Source organism: Suncus etruscus, chromosome 11 (genome assembly GCF_024139225.1).
Source record: "Suncus etruscus isolate mSunEtr1 chromosome 11, mSunEtr1.pri.cur, whole genome shotgun sequence".
NCBI lineage: Eukaryota > Metazoa > Chordata > Mammalia > Eulipotyphla > Soricidae > Suncus > Suncus etruscus.
Window position 1 is genome coordinate 10,411,952 of NC_064858.1, and position 27,984 is coordinate 10,439,935.

General features: G+C 56.7%; 1 protein-coding gene across 1 annotated transcript; it reads left to right on the forward strand.

The window, feature by feature from the left end:
- On the forward strand, positions 1-26,200 carry RASGRF1 (Ras protein specific guanine nucleotide releasing factor 1). Its single transcript, XM_049783664.1, has 27 exons — positions 1-827; positions 3,682-3,788; positions 3,961-4,108; positions 7,792-7,884; positions 8,604-8,857; positions 9,945-10,024; positions 10,767-10,960; positions 11,051-11,160; positions 12,411-12,529; positions 13,135-13,295; positions 13,535-13,598; positions 14,794-14,930; positions 15,220-15,302; positions 16,616-16,864; positions 16,975-17,339; positions 18,232-18,357; positions 18,685-18,855; positions 19,358-19,464; positions 19,794-19,906; positions 20,570-20,630; positions 21,023-21,126; positions 21,315-21,399; positions 21,795-21,992; positions 23,860-23,939; positions 24,324-24,441; positions 25,044-25,112; positions 25,231-26,200. The coding sequence occupies exons 1-27, from the start codon at positions 552-554 to the stop codon at positions 25,321-25,323; spliced, it is 3,765 nt and encodes a 1,254-aa protein (XP_049639621.1). The 5' UTR covers positions 1-551; the 3' UTR covers positions 25,324-26,200.
- The last annotated feature ends 1,784 nt before the right edge of the window (positions 26,201-27,984 follow it).

The following is a 27,984-nucleotide window of genomic DNA, read 5'->3' on the forward strand; positions in this document are numbered from 1 at the left end:
GTGGGGGATCCCACAGGGGTGTCCCTGGTTCGGGGCCCCCCAAGGCCCGGCGCTCCGATGTGGGCGTAGGGGCCCCCTCCGCCCCCGGGCGCGCGCGCTCGCGCGGGTGTCCGCGAGCAGGAGGAGGTGCCTAGGTGCGCCCCGCGCGCCTGTGTCCCTGTCGGCGCCGCTGGAACCCGCTCTTCGAAGGATCGCGTCACCGGACTCCGCCTGCCCTGGGCCAGCGCGCAGCTCTCCGGCCCCCGGGCTCTCCGCGCGCAAGGCAGGGCCGGCTAGGGCAGCGCAGGGCCGGGCCGGGCAGGGCAGGGCGGCCAGATCCCGGGTCCGGGGCTCAGCTAGGTGCCCTCCCGGCTGAGCTGCCACCCCGGCTCCCCGCGCCCCGGCGGCTCAGCGCCTCTCAGAGGCCCCCGGAGCGCAGCGCTCCAAGGTGGGGGGACCGGGAGCGCGCGGCGCGGCTCAGCGCGCACCGACCGGGCTGCGGGGCCGCGGGGCTGCGGCGCGGGGACGATGTGAGGCTCACTCGGCGCGGGCCCGGAGGACTCCCGAGCACCATGCAGAAGGGGATCCGGCTCAACGACAGCCACGTCGCGTCGCTGGGGCTGCTGGCGCGCCGCGACGGCACGCGCACCGGCTACCTGGGCAAGCGCAGCTCGGACACGGCGAAATGGCAAACCAAGTGGTTCGCGCTGCTGCAGAATCTGCTCTTCTACTTCGAGAGCGACTCGAGCTCGCGGCCCTCGGGGCTCTACCTGCTGGAGGGCTGCGTGTGCGGCCGCGCGCCCTCCCCCAAGCCCGCGCTCTCGGCCAAGGAGCCGCTGGAGAAGCAGGTGAGGCGGCGCCCGGAGGCTCCGAGCGGTCCGGGCGGGGGAAGGCGGGACTGGACGACGGGGCAGGCCGAGTCCCCCCCACCCCCGAGCCGCGGAGGCGGGTGGGGGCGGAGACAGGTCCGGGTGGGTGGGCGGACACCCCGGAACGCGGCTCCCCGCTCTCTATGCCACGCGCGCACCTGCCCAGAGCGGGGAACCCACTGTGCCCCGCGGGGGGCCGCGACCAGCCTCCCTGGCTCTGTCAAGTTGGGGCGCGGGGGTCGGTGCGCGTTGCTGGCTGGTCCCGGGGCCCCCAACCGACGGGCCCCAGCTGGGCTCCGCCTCCCCCGCCTCGCCTCGCCTCTCCTCGCGCTGCGGTCCAGGCTGTCAGCGGGGGCCGTATCCCTGGCACAGGCCTGTGCGGGGGGCGGTGCGCCTGCTGGCGCCGCGGGGGACCCCTGGCAGCGCTGGGGTGCTGTGCTGCTCGGGCCCAGGTTCCTGGGGAATTTGTTCTGGGGGTGGGCGGCCTGTCAGGGGCCCGCAGGCACCTGAACGCTAAGCCGTGGCCGGCCCTGGGGAAACCTGGGCCATGTCCAGGACCTGGTGCCGGTCCACCGGACCTCAGCAGGTGTCTCGGAGTGGTTGACTAGTTCTGATGGCCATGCCAGGACCCCAGCGCCCAGTGGGGAGAAGCTGGCCAGGAAAACACAGATGATGGAGCAGAGCCCGGAGCAGGCTCCGGGATGGGCAGGGGCAGTGCTTGAAGCATCCAACTTCTGCTCAGGAGCACCAGAGTTGAGCTCTGCCTGGTCTGGGTGATTCCTGTCCCCATCACTATGTGACCCCTGACCATGGGGCATCCTGTCTGTGTGACCCCTGGCTGTCCCAACTGTGTGACTCTGACCCTTGACCCTTTGCCCTATTGATGTGACTTTTGATCCCGGGTATTCTTCCGTGTGACCCATGGGTGACCCTGTTCGAGTGACTCCTGGCACCTGACATCCTGTCCCTGGGTCCTAGAAGTGCCCACTCTAGACAAAGGGCTTCCCAGATCTCCTCAATTGCATGCTCCTGACTTCACTGAGTCTGAGAGCAAAAGGGCACCCAGAAGGGGGATTTGGGGAGCTCCCGCAGGGTAGCAAGTGCCCCATGTCCCTTCCCTAGAAGCTCCCAAAGGTGCGGCCTCCTCCTGGCTGCAGAGTGGGAGGGCTCTGGCTGGGCAATCTGGTTGGGTGGATCTCAAGACAGGGGCCTGACTGGTACGTCCATCTCTGTTTCTAGCCCCAAGCGCCTATGAAGATGCAGCCAGAGGTAGGCTCAGTCTAAGTAAGCTTAGAGCTCAGAGAATCCCCACATGTTGCAGGAGCACAGCCTCGGCTCCAGCGGGTCACTTCAGAGGGAGGAAAGAGAGGGGGCATGATTAGAGGTGTGCAGGTCAGAGGGTGTGAGGGTCTGAGGGTGAGCAGGTCAGAGAGTGTGTGGGTTGGAGAGTGTGCGGCTTGGAGGACATGCAGGTTGGAGGGGTTGCTGATCCAGGGTGTATGGATCTGAAGGCGTGCGGGTCAAGGTGTGCAGGTCAGAGGGTGTTTGGTTGAGAGTCTGTAAGTAGGAGGGTGTGCAGGTTGGAAAGTGTGCAGGTCAAGGACATGCCGATCTGAGGGTGTGTGGATCTGAAGGCATGCAGGCCTGAGAGTGTGTAGGTCCAAGGCACATGGCCCTCTATGACATGTGGAGTGCCACCCAGTACTTGTAGTCTCTAGTCTCTCTCACCTCGTTCCCCTCTCAGAGTCTAGTGTTAGCAAACACTTTCAGACTTGTGGGTCCCAGCTGGGTCCCAGGGGAGTGACAGTTGGACGCAGTTGGACGGACAGAAGCTGAGGTGTTGTGACCTGAGGGCAGAGCACTGTCACTTCCGACCCTGAGAGTCACTGGCCTCCTGCCCAGGACCCAGGGGTGGGCAGTAGGGCCAGGAAGCAGACTGACTTGTCCCCAAGACTCCCTTGCAGCGTGATGCAAGCTCAGGCCCTACCCAGTGAGGGATGTCCCGACCTTGTGCCCTGACTCAGGATCATTCCCAAGAGCTCCTGTCCAGCCTGCAACGTCCCCAGGAGGGACCTTGTGCTCTGCCTCTGGTGGCCAGGCTGGGCCACCTTCCTGCTCCTGCCCTGGAAGCTCACAGGGGTGAAGTCAGACCACCCAGAGGTCTTGGGGTGCAGTGCAGGGCCCCATGGCTCCATCTAGCTAGTTCTCGAGGGGCTGAGTCTCCAGGGCCCGATGGTGATTGGAGACTCCACTGGCATTTCAGCCACAGCCCAGCTCCGTTGCTAGGAGACAAGGGAGCGGTGGCACTTTGGCACACGCACACATACACGTGTTCATCACAAGAGACATGTGGCCTTCCAGACATGCTCACATGTGTGCACATGCGTGTTCTGAACATACACGGCCATCAGATGTGTTCTGGAGCTTACACGGGGACCATCTTGTCGCAGGAGCTAAGAATAGTTGCGTAGCATGGTAACTGAGGACAGGGGACGAGGACAGCGGGGACACTATGTCCCTGTGCTGAGTCTTCAGAGGCTGCAGGCAGATGGGCTCACCCCAGTTCCACCAGCACCAGGCAGGGGGCCCAGCTTCCAGTTGTGTCCCCCTCCTCCCAGCCCCTCAAGAGCCACACTCCCAGATGAACCACTCAGACCTGCCTTTATATGACCTGTCCTGGTCCAGCTCACACCACCCCGCAGCCACTCTGACCTGGTCAACTCCCACCACCATGCTGTCCAGCCTGGAGCTCTTCCTCCAAGTAGCCTGCCGGGGTCAGTATGTAGAGTGGCCATGGGCGAGGGGCCGGCTGACTCAGTCTCTCTGCCCACAGCACTACTTCACGGTCAACTTCAGCCATGAGAACCAGAAGGCCCTGGAGCTGAGGACGGAGGACGCCAAGGACTGTGATGAGTGGGTGGCCGCCATCGCGCATGCCAGGTACGACCTGGGTGCGGGAACAGGTGTTGCCTCCATCGGTCTGTCCATCCGTCCGTAGGCTGGTGAGCCCAGTGTGTCCCTCAGGACACTGATGGGTGCTCTCGGCATCCCTGGCCCGATGACGTGTCCTCTGTGTGGTTGGGGCCCGTGGTCAGTGCGCCCTTGTCCCCAGCTACCGCACACTGGCCACGGAGCACGAGGCGCTGATGCAGAAGTACCTGCACCTGCTGCAGATCGTCGAGACTGAGAAGACAGTGGCCAGGCAGCTGCGGCAGCAGATAGAGGACGGCGAGATCGAGATCGAGAGACTCAAGGCTGAGGTCGGTGTCCACAGGCAGGCAGGGCGCCTGGACCCACACAGGACATAGGACACGTGTGACATCCAGACCCACGTGTGACACGAAACACATGTGATGCCCAAATCCACAGTGGCATGAAAACATGTGGTACCCACATGGGGCATGCGATACCCAAACCCACACGTGGTGCCCAGATCCGTATGTGACATGTAATGCAAGTGACACTCAAATCTACATGTGGCATTAGGCCCACACATGACACATGTGGTGCCCAGGGCCACCTATCATTACAAGATACATATGGCACATGGACTGTCACATCACATGTGCACGTGATACCGGACCCACACATCACGCCTAGGCACCCAGACACTGCCCTGTTCTGTGCACATGATGCACCTGGGTCCCTGCAGGTGTTATAGAAGCTGAGTCAAGCTGGGTGACTGCCTGTGTCTGTCCCAGGTCTAGTGCCTGATGACTAAGGTGGCTATTCTTCGAGGTTCCTGGGGCCGGTGCACTCAGGGTACTGCCATTCCCCCCCCTCAGCAGAGCCTGTTCTGTCCTAGGCCCAGTGGCATATTTGCTCTGCTACCACGTCCTGTGCAGGGACTGTCCTATGTCCTGTGTCCCATGTCCTGTGTCCCGTGTCCTAGTCCCATGTCATATTCCCATGTCATATTCCAGCGTCATATCTGCTCTGCTACCACGCCCTGTGCAGGGACTGTCCTATGTCCTTTGTTCTGTGTCCCTGTACCCGATCAGACCTAGGGAATGCTGGGCTCTGTGGGTGCAAATGCCCCTAGCTTGGGGTATTTGTGGGCATGAATGTGTATACAAGTGTGAGGTGTGCTTGAGCGTGGGGTGTTATTGTGTATGGCTGTGAATGTTTACATGACTGTAGGTGTTTGTGGCTGTGAATGGGTTTGTATCAACATGTACATGAGTGTAGGAGTGTATGCGAACACATGTGGGGTATTTATGAGTGTGTGAATGTGTACGCATGTGTGGGGTGTTTGTGCGGATGTTCACAAGTTGTACATGATGGTTGTGTGCATATGAATGAGTGTTCGAGTGTTGCACGTGGGTGTGCATGGCCACAGCTGGGCTGCAGGGAGAGGCAGCTGAGGTCCTGACTGCAGGCCGGAGCATCCAGGTCATTGGAGCCCGGAGTCTGGCTGTGCTCCCTCTGCCGCTGCAGCTGTCTCTGACCTCGCTCTGCTCAGAGCTGCCCAATCCTAGGCACTCAGGTCAGTGCATCACCAAGTCCTACCTAGTACACAAAGCCAGGTCCCTTCATGCTGGGCCCACAGCATGTCACCTAGACCTGGGGATGCATGGGCAGAAGACTGTGGCAGTCCAAAGAGTGCCAGAGAAGCCTGAGGCTGTGAGTGCAGAACCAGGATGCCAGGAACACAGCGCCAGGCCCCGATCTCTCCTTCTCATACGAACCTCCAGGAGTTGGGACTGTGAGCATAACGATTCCTCTTTACATGGTGTGTACTTCAACATGGGATCCTAGACAACATGGGATCCTCTATAACATGTGACCCTGTACAACATGGGACTCTCTGTACACAGGATCTGGAAAACATGACCCTGGAAAACATTGGATCCTATAACACTGGAACTTGGACAATACGGAATCCTCTATAACACAGGATCTTGGGCAACATGGGATCCTCTCTAACATGGAACCCTGAAAAACATGAGATCCTCTGTAACACAGGACTGTGAACAACATGAAATTTGGTACATTTGGGATTCTACAACACAGGATCTTGAATAGCATGGGATCCTCTATAAAATAGGATCCTGGATTACATGGGATAGTCTAGAACATAGGACCTGGGCAACATGGGATCCCCTAACATGGAACCTTGGGCAACACAGGATCTTCTATAATATGGTATTCTTGACAACATGGGATCCTCTATAACACAAGATCCTGGACAACATAGGGTCTTCTTTAACATGGTATTCTGAACAACATGGGATCCTCTATAACACAAGATCCTGGACATCATGAATCCTCTATTTATGAGACTCTGGATAACATAGGATCTGCCTGCACACTGCAGCCAGCAGGTGTGGCCATGCCAGGAGGGAAGGCCAGTAGCCAGTGGTACTCGATGGCAGTGACACGAGCCAGCGGGCACCAACTTGGGCATGGAGCTGGCATGCTGCCACATGCACAGCAAGGGGAGCAGTGCCAAGGCCGTCCCGCACTCAGCCATCTTCAGTAAGGTCAGCTAAGTTGGCCAGACACCGCCCCTATGGGCAGGTTCCGAATGAGCCCAACGCAGGCAGTGGGCCAGGCCAAGTGTCCACTACATCTGGCTGAGGGAGGAGCCACACCCTGAAAAGAAGGGGGCTAGGAGAGCACCTCAGAGCTGCCGAGGAAGGAGATTCACCTGAGGGGATCCTCTGTAGTTCTACAGAGGACATGTGTGCTGCAGCTGTGCATGTAAGATAATGCAGACACACAAGCATGCTTGTACTGTGCCCATGTGCTTCTCTGTCTGCTCCTGTACATCCCTGTGCGTGAACACACTCGTGTGTTTCATGCATGTGTGCTGTTGCCCTGTGCATGTAGACATGTGTCTGCGTATTTCTGCAGGCTGGGCTGAGGGAAGCAGCTGGATTCCCAAGCAGATGTTGTCAGCGACAGACAGGAGGGCGGGAGAGTGGAGCCCGAGCGCTTCCCGCTTGGATATTTTCAGCCACTCAGGCAGGGCTGGGTAATTTTAGCAGCCGAGGAGCAGCGAGCACTGACTGCTCCACTTCGCCTTCAAAGTGCTCCTGCTCCACTCAGCGCGAGGCCCATTCATGGAGGCCGGGAGCAGCTCAGGCTTTGGGGCACAGTGGCTCTGCAGCTCTTCCTCGGGCAGCTTTGGGATGCCCTTGAGGGTAGGAGGTGGCTAGGGCCTCATCACCATCCTGTGGCCATTCCCCTAGGGTTCGGGAAGCTCGAAGGCCAGCAGGGACAGATCATCTGGGCGAAAGGGAGCAGGCGCTCAGTGCAGGGGTGCAGAGCTGTGCCGAGGCACACATGGAATCTAGTGCCACGTTTTTGTTTTTATTTTTGTTTGGTGTTCAGAGATGACGTCTGGCTCTGCATTCTAGGATCAATCCCAGCGGGGCTCAGGAAACCCTGTGGATGTGGGGACTGAACTCGGGTCAGCTACACGCAAAGGCAGCTCTCCTCTGGCCCCACAGTACTGCTGTGTCTCTAGTTTATTTGACGAGCTGTGGGGGGGTTGGGAGGGAGAATCTGAATGGAGCAGCCACTGCTCAGACCATGTGCTGGTTCTGGCCCAGCAACTGCCGGTGACCTCACACACAGGCTGGAGAGCAGCCATCTGGTCCTGGCACATACCTGTGCACCCCTCACTCCTGCGCATTCCACATCTGTCCTCCCCTTACACACCTTTGCACCCCACACCTCTGCAACCCACACACCTATGCACTCCACACCTTTGCATCTCACATATTTGTACCCCCAACTTGTGTATCCTCATACATGTGCACCTCTCACATCTGCACCCCACACCTCTGCACCCCAGACCTCAGCACACCACACCTTCGCATCCCACATATCTGTACTCCCCACACCTCTGAGCCCCACACCTCTGCACTCACATCTGTGCAACCCGTGTTAGACTCTCATGCACCGTGGCCTAGAGCTGACCTGGCTTCTGTCCTAGATTGCATCCCTGCTGAAGGACAGTGAGCGCATCCAAGCCACCCAGACCATCACCCCCAGCGATGAAGACAGTGACATCAAGAAGATTAAGAAGGTTTGTGCGTCTTGGGGTACAGAGACCCCAGCCCCTGCCTGTTCCCTGGTCCCCACCCCCAGCAGGGGTCCTGAGGCACAAGCCATGCTGGTGCACTTGCTCTGTGGTGGTCAGACCAGAAGGGCCGGGACCTGCAGGGAGAGGGCCAGTCGAGCAACAGAGGCACACATACAGAGCAGTCCACACCACAAGCCAGTCACTGTGATGTCTACACCACAGGCCGCTGCCACTGTAAAGTGTACTGTGTTTTTGAGTGAAACATTCCTTGTAAAAAAACTAGGTTTTGGGGGGGGGGTTGAGCCATAGCACAGCGGGGAGGGCATTGCCTTGCACACAGCCAACCCTGGTTCGATCTCCAGCACCCCTTATGGTCCCCTGAGCCAGCCAGGAATAATTTCTTCTTTTTTTTACTGAAGTAATTTCTGAGCACAGAGCGAGGAGTGACCCCTGAGTGTCACTGGATGTACATCCCCCCAAAAAAAGTACAAATAAAACAAACCTCGGGTTTCTGGTCTCTCAAGCACAAACTCATGGGCAGCCTCCACACTGTCCAGGGGCAGATCTACCCCAATTACTCTGAACACCCTCTGCCTGTCATGGATAGAGAAACGGAGTCACGGAGGCCACAGTGTCCGGGTCCTGCCTGTGAGCTCTCGCAAGCTGACCCAACAACAGGGCCCCAGGGAGGCTCTGTTGCTCTGATGCGAATCCCACCCCAGGTGCAGAGCTTCCTGCGGGGCTGGCTGTGCCGGCGCAAGTGGAAGAGCATCATCCAGGACTACATCCGCTCGCCTCACGCCGACAGCATGCGCAAACGCAACCAGGTGGTCTTCAGCATGCTGGAGGCCGAGGCCGAGTACGTGCAGCAACTGCACATCCTGGTCAACAACTTCCTCCGGCCCCTGCGCATGGCCGCCAGCTCCAAGAAGCCTCCCATCACCCACGATGACGTCAGCAGCATCTTTCTGAACAGGTGAGTGGGGCAGGCAGGTGTGTGGGGCTTCCCGCGTCTCGACTCGCGCGCGCCCCCTCGTGGTCACACATGGTACTGCAACATCACCCAGGGTGATCCGGGCCCCTGGTGGTCACACGCGGTACTGCAGGCTCACCTCAGGGTGATCCTGGCTCCTTTTGGTGGTCACACCCGGTACTGCAGAATCATGTCAGGGCACTCCTGGCCCCTGGTGGTCATTTGCGGTACTGCAGGTTCACCCCAGGTTGATCCTGGCCCCTGGTGGTCACACGTGGTACTGCAGTCTCACCCCAGGACGATCCTGGCTCCTCCTAGTGGTCATACCTGGTACAGCAGGATTATGCCAGGGCGATCTGAGTACCTGGTGGTCACAAACGGTACTGCAGGCTCATTCCAGGGTGCTCCGGGCCCCTGCTGGTGACACGCAGTACTGCAGGCTTACCCCAGTGCGCTCTGGGCACCTGGTGGTCATACGCGGTATTGCAGACACACGCCAGGGCGCTCCAGGCCCCTGGTGGTCACCTGCGATACTGCAGGTTCACCCCAGGTTGATCCAGGCCTCTGGTGGTCACATGTGGTACTGCAGCCTCATCCCAGGGTGATACGGACTCCTGGTGGTCACACCTGGTACTGCAGGATCATGCCAGGGTGCTCCGGGTCCCTGGTGGTCACCCGCGGTACTGCAAGCTTATCCAAGGGCAATCTGTGCCCCTGGGGGTCACATGCGGTACTGCAGGCTCACCCCAGAGTGATCTGGGCTAAATGCACAAGTTACAGTTCCGGGGGCTGTAATGAGTCACCCCATGGCCCCTTCCTCCCTGCACGCAGAGGGCCCTTCCCAGGAGGAACTATGGCTCCTGGATCTAAGCAGAGATACCCTCCTCACTTCTCCTTCTAAAGGGACTGTTAAGGTGGTGGGGTGGGTGAGAAACTACGTCTGTCTCCCCCAGCCTTGGAACAGCTCCTCCTCTCCATCTTCTGAGAACCCCCCACAGAGGCCCACAGGTGGGCATGAGCTCATGGGTCACTCTCTGACAATTCCCTGGGTGGCACATGGTGGGAAGGTGCAGGACACTCTCTGTTCCAGCGAGACCATCATGTTCCTGCACCAAATCTTCTACCAAGGCCTGAAGGCCCGCGTCTCCAGCTGGCCCACACTGGTTCTGGGTGAGTGCTGGGGCCCGGCCCCATGACAAGGGGGGGGAGAGGGTCCCGCATTGCATAACCCCGAGGGAGCAGAGGAGGCCAATACTCCCAGCATCTTTCCTGCCTTCCTGGGCCTAAGGAGTGTTTCCAGTCATTTGAGGATTAAAGAGTCAATTTAAAGAGTCAATTAAAGAGTCAATGGTTTGGTTTGGGGGCCACACCGGCAATGCTAAGGGGTTAATCCTGGCTCTATGCTTAGGAATCACTCCTGGATGTGCTCAGTTGACCCTATGGGCTGCCTCAATTGATCATGTTCAAGGAAAACACCCTCCCTACAGTTTTATCCCTCCAGTCCCAGATGTCAAGAAATTTAAAGTCGTCTCCCACACTGGTTCCTCACTTCCCCTGCTCTTTCAAAGCACTCAGTACCAATTTTTTCTGCACCCACAATGAAACACACCCTGGTCTGAGAACTTGGGCTGAGCAAGTGAGACGTGCCAACTGGGCCAGAGCCAGTCTCCAAACAGATGAACAAAAAGCCAGAGACAGGCAGACTGAGGCCCCTGTCATTCCTCCTGACAAAGCTGGTCAGAGCTGCCCAATTCTGGTGACTGCTGCCGCCCACCTCCAGCTTGAGTGCAGAGGAGGCGGCTCTGTCTGACCCACTGTCAGGATGGGGTGTCTCATCTTTTCTCGGGCCTTCCCGAGCTCAGGGCAGCGGGCACTGTACTGTTGCTGGCCTCGCTGACTCTCCCTCCCACAGCCGACCTGTTTGACATCCTGCTTCCGATGCTGAACATCTACCAGGAGTTCGTGCGCAACCACCAGTACAGCCTGCAGATCCTGGCCCACTGCAAGCAGAACCGTGACTTTGACAAGCTGCTTAAGCACTACGAGGCCAAGCCTGACTGTGAAGAGCGCACACTGGAGACCTTCCTCACCTATCCCATGTTCCAGGTGGGCTACGTGGGGGCTCCTGGCAGTGCCCCCCCCAATCCAGCAGGGAAAGGGTCATCTGTGTCTCTGTCTCCCCTCGCCCCGCCCCAGATCCCCAGGTACATCCTGACACTTCACGAACTACTGGCCCACACGCCCCATGAGCATGTCGAGCGCAACAGCCTGGATTATGCTAAATCCAAGTTGGAGGAGCTGTCCAGGTAGGCTACTTGCTGAGCCCTTTTCTAGAGGCTTCTGCGGGAAAGGCTCAGCTCATCCCCTTTCTACACCTCTAGGCAGCACCAGCTCCTCACAGAGACGACCGAAACCCCACATGGGTTCACACTTTCCACATCTGCCGGAGCGAGGGGGTGGGGTGGTGGCAGCACTCTGAGCAGGCGCCCTGGCTCCCGTATGGTCCCCCTTCCCCCACAAGGTGTATTTGTGGGGTTCCACTTCCCATGAAGGCTTTAGCACACAGCTCTCCCACAGGCGGCTTTGGGCTCACCCCCTTTTGACAGGTGAATCTGAGAGGCACCAGCAATTAAGAACAAAAAGAAGGACTGGGCCTGGAGAGATAGCACAGTGATGTTTGCCTTGCAAGCAGCCGATCCAGGACCAAAGGTGGTTGGTTCGAATCCCAGCATACCATATGGTCCCCCGTGCCTGCCAGGAGCTATTTCTGAGCAGACAGCCAGGAGTAACCCCTGAGCACCACCGGGTGTGGCCCAAAACAAACAAGCAAACAAAAAATACAAAAAGAAGGACTAGACTGATAAGACAGCAGGGAGGGCATTTGCCTTGCACATGGCCAACCTGGGTTTGATCCCCGCATCTCATACGGTCCTCTGAACTTTCCAGGAGTAATATTTGAGTGCAGAGCCAGAATTTAGTCCTAAGCACCAATGGGTGTGGCCCAAATACACACACACACACACACACACACACACACACACACACACACACACACATGAAAACAAAGCAACTGAGGCAGGAATGAAAGCATAGTGGGTAGGGCACTTGCTTTGCATGTGGCTGACCTGGGTTTGATCCCCAGCATCCCACAGAGTCCCCTGAGTCCCTCCAGGAATGATCTCTGAGTGCAGAGCTGGGAGTAACCCCTGAGCACCTCCAGGTGTGGCCTCAAACCAAAACCAGAATCAAACTACTCTGATACCATGTGCAGAGTTGCTACTGCAGCTGATCCCAGGTCCAAGTCTGCCCTCTGCCTGGTCACCGCCAAGCCTGACACTGACACTCACACCCCCATTTGTCAGCAGCTCTGTTCTGTAAGAACACATACAGGCCTATCCCTATCCAGCGTCCTGGCAGCCTGTGTGTTGGGCTCAGAGCCACCTCTTGCCCTTGAAGGAGGGTCACAGTGTTTATAGGTCAGCTGTTGCTGGCTGAGCTCTAGAAGAGCTCCGGGGAGCTGGTGGAGAACTTGGGTTTCCCCCCATCACCACTGCAGGATAATGCATGATGAGGTGAGTGAGACCGAGAACATCCGGAAGAACCTTGCCATTGAGCGCATGATCATCGAGGGCTGTGAGATCCTCCTGGACACGAGCCAGACCTTTGTAAGGCAAGGTACGCCTACACGTGTGCCCAAAGGTACACCATAGGAACACCCACAGATATGCCCACAAGTACGCCCACAGGTACAACTGGGCTTAGGCAAGCACCCATGAGCAAACATGGGTACCCCTCAGCACACACTGTCTCAATACACAAAGGTACTCCCTGAGCATACATAAATACTACCCAAGCACATCAGGTACACACAGGTATTTCCTTCCTAAGCCCACAAAGATACTACCTAGGGCACCTTTAGTGGTCCTCTGGCCTCAATAGCAGCCCTCAGCTTTGTCAGCCCGTGAGATCCCTCCAGGTAGGGCCCTGCCCCTCACCTCCAGCACAGGGAACTTGGGAGTGGCCGTGCCCAGAGTGCCTGGCCCAGGGGACACTCAGCCAGGCCCCTGCATCCCCTGCCCAGCCCTGGGACTCTGGCTCATCCTCATCCTCCACTCCAGGGCCCGAGCAAGACTGTCTCCTTGGACTGTATCCAAGCCCCTGGTGGCCCGTGGCCCCTGGTGTCCCCACAGGCAGCAGGTGAAGCCCCCAGGAGGAGCCCCCAGCCAGGGGCAGTGGGAGGCCCATGTGCAGTGCGGCCGCTCAGCAGGCCTCTCCCGCAGGCTCCCTCATCCAGGTGCCCATGTCCGAGAAGGGCAAGATCACTCGCGGCCGCCTGGGCTCGCTGTCCCTGAGGAAGGAGGGCGAGCGGCAGTGCTTCCTCTTCTCCAAGCACCTCATCATCTGCACCAGAGGCTCGGGTGGGAAACTGCACCTTACCAAGGTACGCCTGGCCTTCTGGACCCCAGGGTGGGGGTAAAGAAGCTGCCCCCCCCACACAGTGCAGGTGGGCCTTGGGGTCTGCGAGCCTTGGGCTGGGTCAGTCTCCACCCCCATGTCTGGGTGAGGAAACCTGGAAACTTGCCTGATGGTTGTGGGCAGCACCCACGTTCCATGTGCCGAAATATGCAGCAAGGTAGTTTCTGGCCTGGCCCCCCTGACCTGAGGCACCTCCTCTTCCAGAATGGCGTCATCTCCCTCATCGACTGCACCTTGTTGGAGGAGCCGGAGAGCACCGAGGAGGAAGGTGGGTGGGCAAAGAATGTGCGTACTCCCACCCAACCTCAGGCTCCTTCATGAGTGTGCCAGCACACTCTCATACACGCACACACATCCACTCACACTCTTATATGCCCACTCACAATCATACAACCCTCTTACGCTCACTTTTTAAATTAATATCTTTATTTAAACACCTTGATTACAAATATGATTGTAGTTGTATGATTACAGTCATGTCAAGAACATCCCCCTTCACTGGTGCAACATTCCCACCACCAATGTCCCAGATCTCCCTCCTCCCCACCCCACCCCTGCCTGTACTCTAGACAGGCTTTCCACTTCCCTCATTCATTCCCATGGTTATGATAGTTCTTAGTGTAGTTTTTTTTTTTGTTTTTTTTTTGTTTTTTTTTGTTTTTTGGGCCACACCCGGCGATGCTCAGGGATTACTTCTGGCTGTCTGTTCAGAAATAGCTTCTGGCAGGCATGGGGGACCATATGGGACACTGGGATTTGAACCAACCACCTTTGGTCCTGGATTGGCTGCTTGCAAGGCAAATGTCGCTGTGCTATCTCTCCGGGCCCAGTTATTTTTATAACTGCACTCATCACTCTTTGTGGTGAGTTTCATGTCATGAGCTGGACCTTCCAGCCCTCCTCTCTTTTCTCTGAGGATTATTGCAAAAAAGTCTTTTATTTTTCTTAAAATCCATAGATAAGGGAGACTAATCTGCATCTATCTCTCTCCCTCTGACTTATTTCACTCAGCATAATAGATTCCATGTACATCCATGTATAGGAAAATTTCATGACTTCATCTCTCCTGACGGCTGCATAATATCCCATTGTGTTTATGTACCATAGTTTCTTTAGCCATTCATCTGTTGAAGGGCATCTTGGTTGTTTCCAGAGTCTGGCTATTGTAAATAGCGCAGCAATGGATATAGGTATGAGGAAGGGATTTTTGTATTACGCTCACTTTTATTTACTCACTCACACACACCCATTCACATTCTCATATAACCCACTCACACAAAACACTCACTCTCAGCTATACTCACACACCCACTCACAATCGCACTTGAGGTGAACACCTGGCTTAGGCCTCCATTTGCCACACAGCTGGGCTGAGCTCTCCCCACATGCTGGCTTCTCTCTGGTTGAGTGATGAACTGGAGCCACCATTGCTTGCTAACCCCGGCTATGTTTCCTAACCGAAGCCAAAGGCTCGGGCCAGGACGTGGAGCACCTGGACTTCAAGATTGGGGTGGAGCCCAAAGACTCGCTGCCCTTCACCGTCATCCTCGTGGCCTCATCCCGGCAGGAGAAGGCAGCATGGACCAGCGATATTAGCCAGGTGAGGCCAGGCAGTCAGCGGCTCAGGAGAGGGCTATAACATGCACCCCTCAACTGTCCAGAAGTCAGTGCCTAATATTGTCATACAGCCAACAACCCAGAAGCTGGAGCCCCTTGTGTGGCCTCAGAGCAGGGTCGGGTGTTGCCCAAGTCCCCTGATGCCAACCAGAATCCAATCTTCATCTGCCTCCTGCCCAGGACAGAGCCCCATGTCCCCCCATGTCCCCTGCCCACAGCAAGGCCTCCCCTGAGTTGGATAGGGGTCTCTGATGTTTTGCCCCCACCCTCAGTGCGTGGACAACATCCGGTGCAACGGGCTCATGATGAATGCCTTTGAGGAGAACTCCAAGGTCACAGTGCCACAGATGATCAAGTAAGTGCCCTGACCCTTGACCCCTGATCTCTGACCTCTGGGCAGCTGCTAGGGGCCTCTCAGGACACTGAGTTCCAACTTGGACTTTGGCATAAACCGGCTCCCCCGCTGCAGGATCCTCACCAACACGGGCTTTTTCTCCTTTCTCTGTTGTTCTACACTCCACACACTCATGCTCTGTCCCTCAGCTTCTCCGCTTTGGAGTTTGTGCTCCGCATCACTGGCAGCAAATGCCCCTGGTGACCGTCGGCAGCTGCTCAGGGACAGGCTCTTTGTGCCCTAGGGACTCCTCCTTTCACAACAGGCACTTTCAAGCGTGAGCATTCCCTGAGGGGGGCCGTGGCTGAGCCCTCCATTTCCACTGCCCAGCATGGGTAACATCCGTATCTGCTCCCCTCCCTCTCTGCAGCTTGTTCCAAAGTGCTCCATTCCAAGCTCCCAAGGCCCTGGGCGCTCCTGCAAGCTCTGGGGTGCCCCCTGGTGGCCATGCAGACTAAGATTGTCTGTAACCCGGGTGGAACCCTCATCCATGCAAGTCACTCACCACACTCACATCCTGACATCCTGCATGCGGCTCAGACAACTCGTGGCCCCCTCTGCAACCCATCACCCATATGGCTGGGCACAGAGTCCCCCAGAGAGGGATGGTCGCCCCACAGAGCATTGGGCAGTTTCAATTGCTCATCTGGAGCTGTGGGCAGGAAGGGCAGAAGTTTAGGACATCAGGGGCTGGAGAGATGGTGTGGAGGTGAGGCGTTTGCCTTGCATGCAGGGGGTGGTGGTTCGAATCCCAGCATCCCATATGGTCCTCTGAGCCTGCCAGGAGCAATTTTTTTTTGTTTGTTTTTGGGCCACACCCGGTGACGCTCAGGGGTTACTCCTGGCAATGCACTCAGAAGTCGCTCCTGGCTTGGGGGACCATATGGGACACCGGGGGATCGAACCGCGGTCCGTCCTAGGCTAGCGCAGGCAAGGCAGGCACCTTACCTCTAGCACCACCGCCCGGCCCCAGGAGCAATTTTTGAACGTAGAGCCAGGAGTGGCCCCTGAGCAATACCGGGTGGGTGTGACCCAAAAACAACAACAACAACAACAACAAAACCCAAACAAACAAAGAAGTTTAGGGCATCTATGCTGGCTCTGTGGAGGCAGGTCCTGCAGGCGCCTGCCCAGCTGGAGGGATGTTTCTTGGGGTCCGATGGCCCTGTGTCAGGATGCTTCGGACCTGGATGGTCCATCCCCAGTACATGCCCATACTCCGTCCATGCTGTCTGGGTGGCTTTCTGCTCACTGCCCCACCCTGCCCCCTGCAGGTCCGATGCTTCCCTGTACTGTGACGATGTGGACATTCGCTTCAGCAAGACCATGAACTCCTGCAAAGTGCTGCAAATCCGCTATGCCAGCGTGGAGCGGCTGCTGGAGCGGCTGACCGACCTACGCTTCCTCAGCATCGATTTCCTCAACACCTTCCTGCACTCCTACCGCGTCTTCACCTCCGCTGCCCTTGTGCTGGACAAGCTCATCGCCATCTACCGGCGGCCCATCAGCGCCATCCCAGCCAGGTGCTGGACACCCGCCCCACCCCGGAATTCATACGTGCTCTCACTCATTCACACATATGTGCACAGATATTTACATGTGTGTTCGCTCACCTCATGAACTTGCTCTGCAGGTCGCTGGAGTTGCTCTTCGCCAGTGGCCAGAACAACAAGCTCCTGTACGGGGAGCCCCCCAAATCCCCGCGAGCCACCCGCAAGTTCTCGTCGCCCCCACCCCTGTCCATCACCAAGACATCGTCCCCCAGCCGCCGGCGGAAGCTGTCGCTCAACATCCCCATCATCACCGGTGGGAAGGCCCTGGACCTGGCGGCGCTCAGCTGTGGCTCCAACGGCTACAGCAGCGCCTACTCGGCCATGTCGCCCTTCAGCAAGGCCGCGCTGGACCCCAGCAAACTCTACGTGTCCAGCAGCTTTGCCAGCAAGATCCCGGATGAGGCTGAAGTGGCCAGCGAGAAGCCCGAGGAGCCCCCGGCCCTCGGTACCAGAGTGTGGGGTGTGCGTGTGTGTATATGTGGACCTGTATGTGAGTGCATGTGTGTGTTTCATGTGTGCAGATAAAGTCGGGGTTCAACTCTTGGGCTTATAGAGCCCTGGGGGAAGAGAAGACTTGAAGTCCCGCCAGGCTCTTGCAGGAGGGATGGGGGCTGGGATGTCCCACAGAGTCCTGTAATGGGAGGGGAGGACTTGGGGTCCCGCCAGGCTCCACAGACGTGTGTGGGCGCCGGGCTGCAAGGATCTGGAGAGTGGCCCCGTTGCCCTGACAACAGTGCCCCTCAGTCCCACTGTCTGTTGCAGTGCCCTCTTCTGGATACCGCCCGGCCTTGCATCTGAATTGGGGTGATGGGTAGATGGAGGAGAAGTAGGTTGGGCCTTGGTCCAGTGGCATTGATGGTGGTAGCGAAGGGCAAACCACCACAGGATGGCTGGACCCCTGCCCCCACAGGCACAAGGGGTCCTTTCTGTGCAGGTTGGGATATCTCTGCCCATGGCGCTGACTCAGACCACAACAAACTGTGCCTGTGCTGTATCCTGGCACCTTGAAAGGACAAACCCCTCACTTGGGAGGACTCGAGGAAACTGAGTCCTGGAGAGCATGAGGGGTGCTTACTGTCACACTGTATCAAACCTGGTGCTGGCATCCAGGATGGGCCTCCCAGGCTGGGTCCTCCTTGAGCGGGCACACAACTGGTTGCCTACAGGCAGCTGCCAGGCCAGGGAGCAGGTAGTGGCTTTGCTCTGTGATGTCCCCTCCGTGCCCAGAAGACTCAGCGCTTGTGGGCTTGGCTGGCACCCCCTGGCAGTCTGCTTGGGGGTGCCCTTGCCCAGAGCTCCCCATGCTGGCTCCTCACACACTCTTTTCTTCCTCCCAGTCTCTGAAGTGCCAGTCCGGGAGGAGTCAGACCCGGAGCAGACCCAGAGTGATGATGGAGACCCCGAGGGCTCACCCACCAAATCCCCCACGACACCCCAGTCTGTCAAGAGCAAGAATTCTTCAGGTGGGCCCAGGGGTTACGGGGCCCCTCTGCCTCTGGGTAGCCACGGATGGTCCCTGCACCCCCTGACTGTCCCACCCAGGTGTCTCAGGTGGCTCAGGGCTCATTGGGACAGGCCTGTGTTTGCTCCTGCACCAGAGCCCAGATGGGCAGAAACTCAGCCCTCTGCCAGCCCCGTTTCACCTCCCTGACTCAGCCTTGACTGGCAGAACTACAAACCACAAGCTTTTGTCCTTGGCAATAGAAGAGGCCCCGCTGGCATCCAGGAATAGGGATCCCACAAATGCCAGATGGTCACCCTGACTCTGGTTGACTGTCCCATTCCCCCAGAGTTTCCACTCTTCTCCTACAACAATGGAGTTGTCCGGGGTTCCTGCCGAGAACTGGATAGTAGCCGCAGTGCCCTGTCTGCTGCCTCCGCTTTTGCCATCGCCACAGCGGGCGCCAACGAGGGTACCCCCAACAAGGAGAAGTACCGCCGCATGTCCCTGGCCACTGCAGGTACCGGGAGCCACGTGGGCCACAAGGTCATTCCAGGGATGCTGGTGGGCCTGTACACTGTCCCCTCTGGTCAGCACTCACTGCCCAGCAGTGCTCCGAGGTGAGCCACTGCACAGGCCCCGTTCGGCCCAACTCTGGCTCTGTCTGGAAGGCGTGGAACATTCCAGCCATCTCTCTAGAAGATTGTAGCCAACTCTGTGGGGTGAATGGCCGGCTGGGAGGTCCCTGTATGACAGCAGCTTTGGGTCAGGGGTGTAGGAGGTGCTGCTGTACCTTATGCTTCTTATTTTTTGTTTGTTTTTGGGGTACACCTGGTGATGCTCAGGGGTTACTCCTGGCTATGTGCTCAGAAATCACTTCTGGCTTGGGAGACCATATGGGACGCCGGGGGATCAAACCACAGTCCGTCTTAGGCTAGCTTGGGCAAGGCAGATGCCCTACTGCCTGCGCCACCGCTCCGGCCCCTCTCATGCTTCTTTCACCCTTGCTGATCTGTACCCAGGGTTCCCTCCCGATCAGAGGAACGGAGACAAGGAGTTTGTAATCCGCCGGGCAGCCACCAACCGTGTCCTGAACGTGCTCCGGCACTGGGTGTCTAAGCATTCACAGGTAAGCCCACAGGTGGGCAGGGGTGTGAACACTCTCAGTTGAGCCCAGAGCTGGGGTATGTGAGCTTTCACACATGAGTCCATAGCGGGTGTCTGAGCACTGGAAACTGAGTACTGACTCCTCAGGTGCTTAAAGGAGACACAGGACACCGGAGTTGTAGGTGAGCAGTCCTGAGGCCTTATGCCTCTGAGCACTAGAGGCCAAGACCATCTACTGTGCCTGCAGCTGGGGATCCACTCTAGGTCACAGGGTTGAAGGAGGGTCTGGCTGAGCTCCAGGTGACGAGGTGGCCAGGGCCAGGGCACCCACTATCCCTTGCACTCCTGCAGGACTTCGAAGCCAATGCCGAGCTGCAAAGCAAAGTGATGGGCTTCCTGGAGGAGGTGATGCATGACCCTGAGCTCCTGACCCAGGAGCGGAAGGCGGCAGCCAACATCCTCAGGTGCCGGGTGGGGCCTGTACCTGGAGCCCAACATGAGATACTCACACGGGATCGGACACAGGGTGTGACGTGGGGTCTACACATGGGGTCTACACACAAGGTCTGACACATGATCTGAGTGGGGTCTATACTCGGGTCCATGGAGGTAGGAGGGCTGGCAGACAGCTGGTCTGGGACCCAGTATGTGGCCTCTGGCTCCCTTAGGCCCATCCAGTTGATGAGTAACCATCAGAGTGGCCGTGGTTCTTTAATGGGGTTGTCACACCTGGTGGCACTCAGGGGTTATTCCTGGCTCTGTGCTCAGAAATTGCTCCAGGTAGGCTCAGGGGACCATATGGGGTGCCAGGAATCGAACTGAGGTCTATCCTGTGTTGGCTGCATGCAAGGCAAATGCCCTACTGCTATGCTATTGCTCTGGCCCCTTGGCCTGGTTCTTGGGGCTGGTCACTCTCAGAGCACTGAGCCTCCTCCTTCTTCCAGCCCAGGGCTTGGGCCTGAGTCCCTCTCATGGCCCTGCTCTGGCCCCACGTTCTCTGCTAAGATGGTGACCAGTAACAGTCCTCAGCAGCAGCCAGCTGTTGGGCTCAGGGTGACAGCTAAGGACAGGAAGGGGGTTCCCTGTGGAGAGAGTCAGGGCCCACACCAGCTGTCTCCTGTCCACAGGACCCTGACACAGGAGGACCCCAGTGACAACCAGATCACGTTGGAGGAAATCACACAGATGGTGAGAGGGCCAGGCCACCCCGCAGCATCGGGCTAGCCAACGCTCCCTGAGAGGCACCTTGAGTGGGTCAGAACCGATTCCCACTGTGGGGCTTCTCCTCCTTCAACCTGGTGGGGAGTCCCTAATCTTTCTAGCTGTGGTGCCTGATCCTGAGGATCTTCCCTTGCATTTGTGTGTCCTGAACACAGACCAGCCCTCCTCAGTCACAGTCAGGGATGCAAGGCTGCCTGCACCACCTCTGCTCACCCACACAACCTCTCTTCACCCATGCAACTCTTCTTTACTGCACAACCTCACCTACACCTCTCCTTCCCCATACAACCCCATCTGCACAACCTCTCCCTCACCCACACACCCTCTGCCCTTTCCCTGACTGGCCTGTGTCCTTGCAGGCAGAGGACGTGAAGGCTGAGCCCTTTGAGAACCATTCAGCCCTGGAGATAGCAGAGCAGCTGACCCTGCTGGACCACCTGGTCTTTAGGAAGATCCCTTACGAGTGAGTGGGGGCCACTGTGGGGCCCATAACGTGAGGAGGCGGCTCCAGCACCTCCTCTCCTATCTCCCTGATGTTCAGACACAGTCCCCACCTCACCCCTGTCCTGGTCATGCCCTAGCCCCTGTCTCAGAGCTGGGGAACATCACCCCAGAACTCAGGCATCAGGCTGACCCCTGCCCCACCTGCAGGGAGTTCTTTGGCCAGGGCTGGATGAAAGTCGAGAAGAATGAGCGGACCCCGTTCATCATGAAGACGACCAAGCACTTTAATGATGTGAGTGCACCGACCTCCACCCCATTCAACCAGAACCCAGAGCCACATGTGAAGGCCACCCTCCCTGTGTCCCTGGGCAGGCAGAATGTGGAGACACACCTGGACACAACAACCTCCCATTGCTCTTTCTGTAGTCTTTCTGTCTATTGCAGTCAGCTTTCCTAAAGGGGCTGGCTGGGTCTGGGGTTTGCTGAGTGAAGCAGGGAGATCCTGATGTGAGGGTCTCCACTGTCTCTCCCTAACCCCTCCAGGCACGATGCTGGTCATGGTGGAACAGCCTCTTTGGTTCCTGGGGGGCCCCCTAACCCCTTAGTCCCTTCCAATCCTGGGGGCCTTGGATGAGGTCCCAGGTGTCCACCCCAGCCTGCACCTCTCCACTGCTCTCTCATCCACAGATCAGTAACCTGATCGCCTCGGAGATCATCCGGCAGGAGGATGTGTCTGCGAGGGCCAGCGCCATCGAGAAGTGGGTAGCCGTGGCTGACATCTGTCGCTGTCTACACAACTACAACGCGGTGCTGGAGATCACCAGCTCCATGAACCGCAGTGCCATCTTCCGGCTGAAGAAGACCTGGCTCAAAGTCTCCAAGCAGGTGTGGGGGCTAAGCGGGCAAGGGCCACAGCCACCCCCAGCTCTACTTCAAGTTCTTTCTTTGGTCCCCTCAGCCCTGGGCACTCCTGAATGGCATCCCAAGGGGGCGCCCTTGCCCCTAGTCTTTTGGAGAGAAAAGTCTGTTGGGATCATGCAGGGCCTTGTCATCCAGTTGTCAGGGAGCAAAGACCCACAGGAGAGCTGGTGTTGAGACCCCTCTGGGTTGGAGAGAAGGTGTAGACAGCTCAGAGGATGAGAAGTGTGTCCTATGCACACTAGGCTTGGTCTGGGGACACCTTGTGGCTCTTGGCCACCAGTCCTCATTCTGTAAGCTTGCTCCTTGCACCCACTTCTGTGCTGTGTCCATTTGACCACAGAGCCAAGAAAGAGCTCTGGGGCAAGGAGGCTCTTGGTAGGCATGAATCTGTCGCTCTGCTGGAGAGATAGTACAGCGGTAGGGTGTTTGTCTTGCATGCAAGACAGACGGTGGTTTGAATCCTGGGATCCCATATGGTCCCCGTGCCTGTCAGGAGTGATTTCTAAGCCAAAGTCAGAAGTAAACCTGTGAGTGCCAATGGGTGTGAGCCAAAAGACCAAAAAAAAAAAAAAAATCTGGGGCTGGAGAGATAGCATGGATGTAATGCGTTTGCCTTTCATGCAGAAGGATGGTGGTTCGAATCCCCACATCCCATATGGTCCCCTGTGCCTGCCAGGCGCAATGTGATTTCTGAGCATACAGCCAGGAGTAACCCTTGAGCACTGCCGGGTGTGACCCAAAAACCAAAAATAAATAAATAAATAAACAAAAAACAAACAAACAAAAAAATCTATTGCTCTGTCCTGGTCCTGCTCCCTGCCTGATGCCCACTCCAGGACCCACCCTGTCCTTTCCCTCCCTCTTCTTTGCTCACTGGCCCTAGTTTCCAGCTTTTAGCTGCAGCTTGAGACAAAGCTGGATTCCTATGTCTTCATGAGGCTTGGGGACCCTGACAGGTCTCTTTTTTTTTTTTTTTTTTTTTTTTGGTTTTTGGGCCACACCTGTTTGACGCTCAGGGATTACTCCTGGCTATGCGCTCAGAAATCGCCCCTGGCTTGGGGGGACCATATGGGACACCAGGGGATCGAACCGCGGTCCGTCCTACGCTAGCGCTTGCAAGGCAGACACCTTACCTTTAGCGCCACCTTCCCGGCCCCAGGTCTCTTTTTTTAATATAACTTAATGTCTTTATTTAAGCACCATGATTATAAACATGTTTGTAGTTGAGTTTCAGTTATAGAAAAGAACACCCCCCTTCACCAGTGCAACCTTCCCACTGAATGCTCCCCATCTTCCTCCTACCCCAACCTTCCACCCTGCTTGTATTAAAGACAGGCATTCTACTTCTCTCACTCACTACCTTGTCATGAGAGTTGTCAGTGTAGTTATTTCTCTAACTGAACTCACCGCTTTGTGGTAAGCTTCAACCTTGGACCAGTCCTTCCAGCCCTCATTTCTATAGTCTCTGTGTATCATAACAATAATGTCTTATTTTTCTTAAAACTCATAGATAAGTGAGATTATTCTGTACCTATATCTCTCTCTGACTTATTTTACTCAGCATAGTCGTTTCCATGACCATTCACATATAGTAAAGTTTCATGACTTCATTTTTCCTAACAGCTGAATAGTATTCCATTGTGTACATGTACCACAGTTTCTTTAGCAATTCATCTGTTGTCAGGCATCAGGGTTGTTTCCAGATTCTGGCTGTTGTAAATAATCTGACAGGTCCATTGCATGGGCTGGCCCACGGCCGTGTTTTAAAGCAAGGAGCAGCTAAGATCTGAGCCTCTCCTAGTCCCCACCTTAAGGTTCTGCTTTCTTCTAGACCAAGGCACTGATTGACAAGCTCCAGAAACTCGTGTCCTCTGAGGGCAGGTTCAAGAATCTGAGAGAAGCGCTCAAAAAGTGAGTATCGGGCACCCTGTCCTGCCAAGGGATGTATGAATGAGCTAGGTCCATCTAGCTTGTCACATTCGCCCAAGCCTCTCTCTGTTGCTGTCCATAAGCCTGTTCCTGAACCTCATTCAGACAGCTGTGCCCCAACTGGCTGGCCATGTGAAGGGTCTTGGTGCCCTATCATGTTCTGCTATTGGTGGGTCTCAGGACTGGGGCCTTTTCTGTCTGAAACTCAGTCATCAATTCAAGGGAACCCCTGGGGGGGATTCATGGCCTGCAGGAAATGCTGCTCTCAAACAGTACTTTTCCCAGTCCTGTCCTACCTGGAAGCATAGGCAGGTAGTGGCAGTGGGACAGTCAGGGCATTAGTGACTGTGCTTATCTCCTCTGCAGTTGTGACCCGCCCTGTGTCCCCTATCTGGGCATGTACCTCACCGACCTGGCCTTCATTGAAGAAGGGACTCCCAACTACACAGAGGACGGGCTGGTCAACTTCTCCAAGATGAGGATGGTGGGTGCCTGCGGGCTACAGGGGATTCAGGGGTCCCTCACATCTCTCCTCCCCACCCCCAGGCCCACCAGTTTCTGGTTCCCTGTCAGAGACCTTTGAGGGTGAGGACAAGCTTTACAGAAGTGATCCCTGAGCACCACCAGATGTGGCCCCAAACCCAAACAAACCAAAGCCATGTGTCATAGCCAGAGATAAAGCTGTTTCCTCACATGTGTGAACCCCTTATCTCTCTCAGGGCCAGGGAGGGACCCAGCACCCTGAAAGCAGCCCCAGCTTCTGGCCCAAAGATTCAGACAGTACCTGAGGCGGGAGCGATAGCATTGCAAAGAAGGCGTTTGCTTTGCACATGGTCAACCCCGGTTCGATCCCTGGCACCCCATAAAGCCCTCAAGCCTTCCAGGAGTGATTCCTGAGCACAGAGCCAGGAGTAACCCTTGAAGACTGCTAGGTGTAACCCAAAACCAAAACAAAACAGAAGATTTTGGTTTTCTGGTGGAGGGCTGCTCAGAATGGACTATCCCCGCCACCTTCTGCCCTTCTGGCCCCTGGCTTTGGGCCTTAGACCAGGGCCGGAGCTAAGAGTTCCCGGTCGGGCTCCACAGATCTCTCACATCATCCGAGAAATCCGTCAATTCCAGCAGACGGCCTACAAGATCGAGCACCAGAGCAAGGTGAGGGGGCACCTGGCACCCATGTACTACCTCCTTCCCATCACCCTGCCTCCCACCCCTAGAACCTCCTGCATCGGCCCCTACACCCGCCGACTAAGCTTCCACCTCACACTCGCAGGTTACCCAGTACCTCCTGGACCAGTCTTCCGTGATGGACGAGGAGAGTCTATATGCGTCTTCTCTCCGCATTGAGCCCAAACTCCCCACTTGAGGCTGCGCCCAGACATGCAGCCGTGTACATAGTTGTGGGTGTCTCGGACCCTGCTCCTTACTGTGTGCTCCTCCAAAATCCGAGTCTGTCTTTGTCCTTGGGTCCCTGTTGCGCTGGCCCGGGCCCTGGCCCACCCTGGCTCCTGTCCTCCCCACTCACCCACCCCACACACCACCTTAGGTCCCAGCCGCTTCCTTCCAGCATGTTCCTTGTGGTTGTTCTGGGGGTGGGGGGAGGCGGGAGGGGACCCGTCATCCACAGACCTTCCGCTGACAGCCACTTTCCAGAGCTGCTGCTGACCCGCTGCGCCAGGGCAGGGCTGGGGACACTGGGCCGGGGACAGCCTCCCTGGACCCTGCATCCTTCGGAGCTTGCCTCCTGCCCCGTGGACCCCTAAGGCACGCCGCTGCCTCCCTGCAAGACTACACCTCCCCTGGTCCACCCTGCCAGCCCAGCCAAGCCGGGAATCCACGCCCGTGTACCCCCACTCCACCGCACCCCACCCCAGCCCGCACGCTCACGTTGCTGCATCCATCTGTCCCTGTGACCGAGAGCCTCTGAGATGCGGGCAGGCCCAGGGAACTAACTCGCCCAGCAGGAGGTGCCTGTCACACTGCTTCTGTCAGCACCTTCCACTTCTGTGCTACAGAGCTGGGGGGGCTGCCACAGATGGCAGACAGACAGACAGACAGACAGACAGACAGCCGCCTCTGTGCAAGCAATACCCAGTGGTCTGAGATCCCCACTTCAAGTCCAACAATATTTCAACTCACAGCTCGTTTCGAAAAAGAAACTTCCATTTTTTTTTTTTTTTGTAAAAATATATGTTTCCTGATGATTACCTCTTGCTAATAAATCTATTCTATCTCAGGGTGAATGGAGGCGCTGACTGGTCTCCTTCATGCGGACTGGGCGGGGACCCCATCTCTCCCTCCCCTCTGTAGGCTCTGCTGGTCTTTGGGCTCTGTACAGTGCCCACTGGGGGCTCCATCTCCCAGCGATCAGGCTGGGTTCACTGAGGCTGCTCAGGGTCCGGTACTTGTGGCTAGAGCTGTTGTCAGGCCATCCTGGACTCGCAGTTCATGTCTCTTTCCCATGAGCCTGGGCTCCTTCAGAACTGCTGCTGGCCCCAGGGGGACACGGCAAAGCCATGTCACTCCTGTCTGCGGGTGTCCTGCAAGCCCCCCGAGGGGGCCCAACCAGCGGAGAGTAGATGAGAGGCTTACGGACAGCCGCACCTTTATTTTGCGTAGCTCAGATCAAAACCGCACCTGTAGAAATCTAAGAGGTTAGTAAAAAATGGCCCAAGACCAGACTTTGTTCAAAGGCGCTTTAATATGATTCTGCACTCTCTTATATAGACAAGGTAAAGGGGGGCAGGCAAAAGGCAATGTCAATCATTCGTTTGGCGCGCAAACTGCTTCATTATTCCAAATAAGGTATAAGCCCAGTATAGGTTAGGAGAAACAAAGAAAGTAAATCATTTTCCAGAAGGGAGGAGGGCAGTGAGACAATCTTGCAAGTCCTGCTAGATCAGCAGCTTTCAAGGAATTGCCGTATGACCCTGAGTAGGGTCTGCAGACCACTTTCCGGAACTCTCAGCAGGTTTTATGGTGGGGCAAGCTTTGTTGCATAGGGCGATGGGGTTTAGCTATTAACTCAGGAATGTAAGTTATGGGAGATTTGGTTCCATGGCATCAGGCTGTGTCTTCCTCCCCTGGGCTGAGAAGTTACTTTATTACTTTGATGGTTGCCTTTTTCCTGTTGGCTTATGGGCTTATAGCAGACATCACTTAGCACTGAAAAAATGGCAGGGAGTTTTGCAAAAGTAACCACTGAGTCAGGTCACGGTAGCCAACACCTGTCCCCTCCATCAGACTGTACAGTCTCATTTCATAAACACTGTCTCGAGCCTTGAGGATAGGACTCAGTGGATGCAAGTTTGCTTGGCCGGTGTCAGAGCAGAAGGAAGCTGGTAGGAAACAGCATCATCATACAGTTTCTTTTTCATTTATTAATTTTTTTGTTTTTTTGGGGGGCAGCGTTCAGGGGTTACTCCTGGCTCTGTGCTCAGAAATCGCTCCTGGCAGGCACCGGGGACCATATGGGATGCCGGGATTCGAACCACCATTGGTCCTGGGTTGGCTGCTTGCAAGGCAGATGCCCTACTGCTTTGCTACCTCTCCAGCCTCATCTTACAGTTTCTTACCAGTATAGAATTTTGTAGGATCACCGCTGTTTTCTTCAGGTCCTACCAGGCTGCAGTTACTGCGGTAATCTATAAGGTTTCCAGGCTTCTTCAGGTTTTTGAAATAAGCTGCAAGTCCACCTGCTGCTTGGTTGCTGCAAGGCTGCAGAGGCCCAAGGCTGCCAGGGCTGCAGGCTGCATGTTCCAAAGCTGCCAGAGCCCGAGGTTGCAAGGCTTGTAGGAGTCCATGAAGCCCAGCTGCCAGACAGGCCTTGTATCCACCCAGGGATGCCAACTTGTAGCCACTGCCTGCCCAGGACTAAGAAAGAAAGGGAGAGAACCTAAATATCTTTTTTTTTGGGGGGGGGGTCACACCCGGCAGTGCTCAGGGGTTACTCCTGGCTCCACGCTCAGAAAATGCTCCTGGCAGGCTCAGAGGACCATATGGGATGCTGGAATTCGAATCAATGACC

Coding starts and splice junctions, on each gene's coding strand:
- RASGRF1 (XM_049783664.1), top strand. CDS start 552: ATGCAGAAGGGGATCCGGCTCAACGACAGCCACGTCGCGTCGCTGGGG. Junction 15,303..16,615: donor ACAGTGCCACAGATGATCAA/GTAAGTGCCCTG, acceptor TGCCCCCTGCAG/GTCCGATGCTTCCCTGTACT. Junction 18,856..19,357: donor CATGTCCCTGGCCACTGCAG/GTACCGGGAGCC, acceptor ATCTGTACCCAG/GGTTCCCTCCCGATCAGAGG.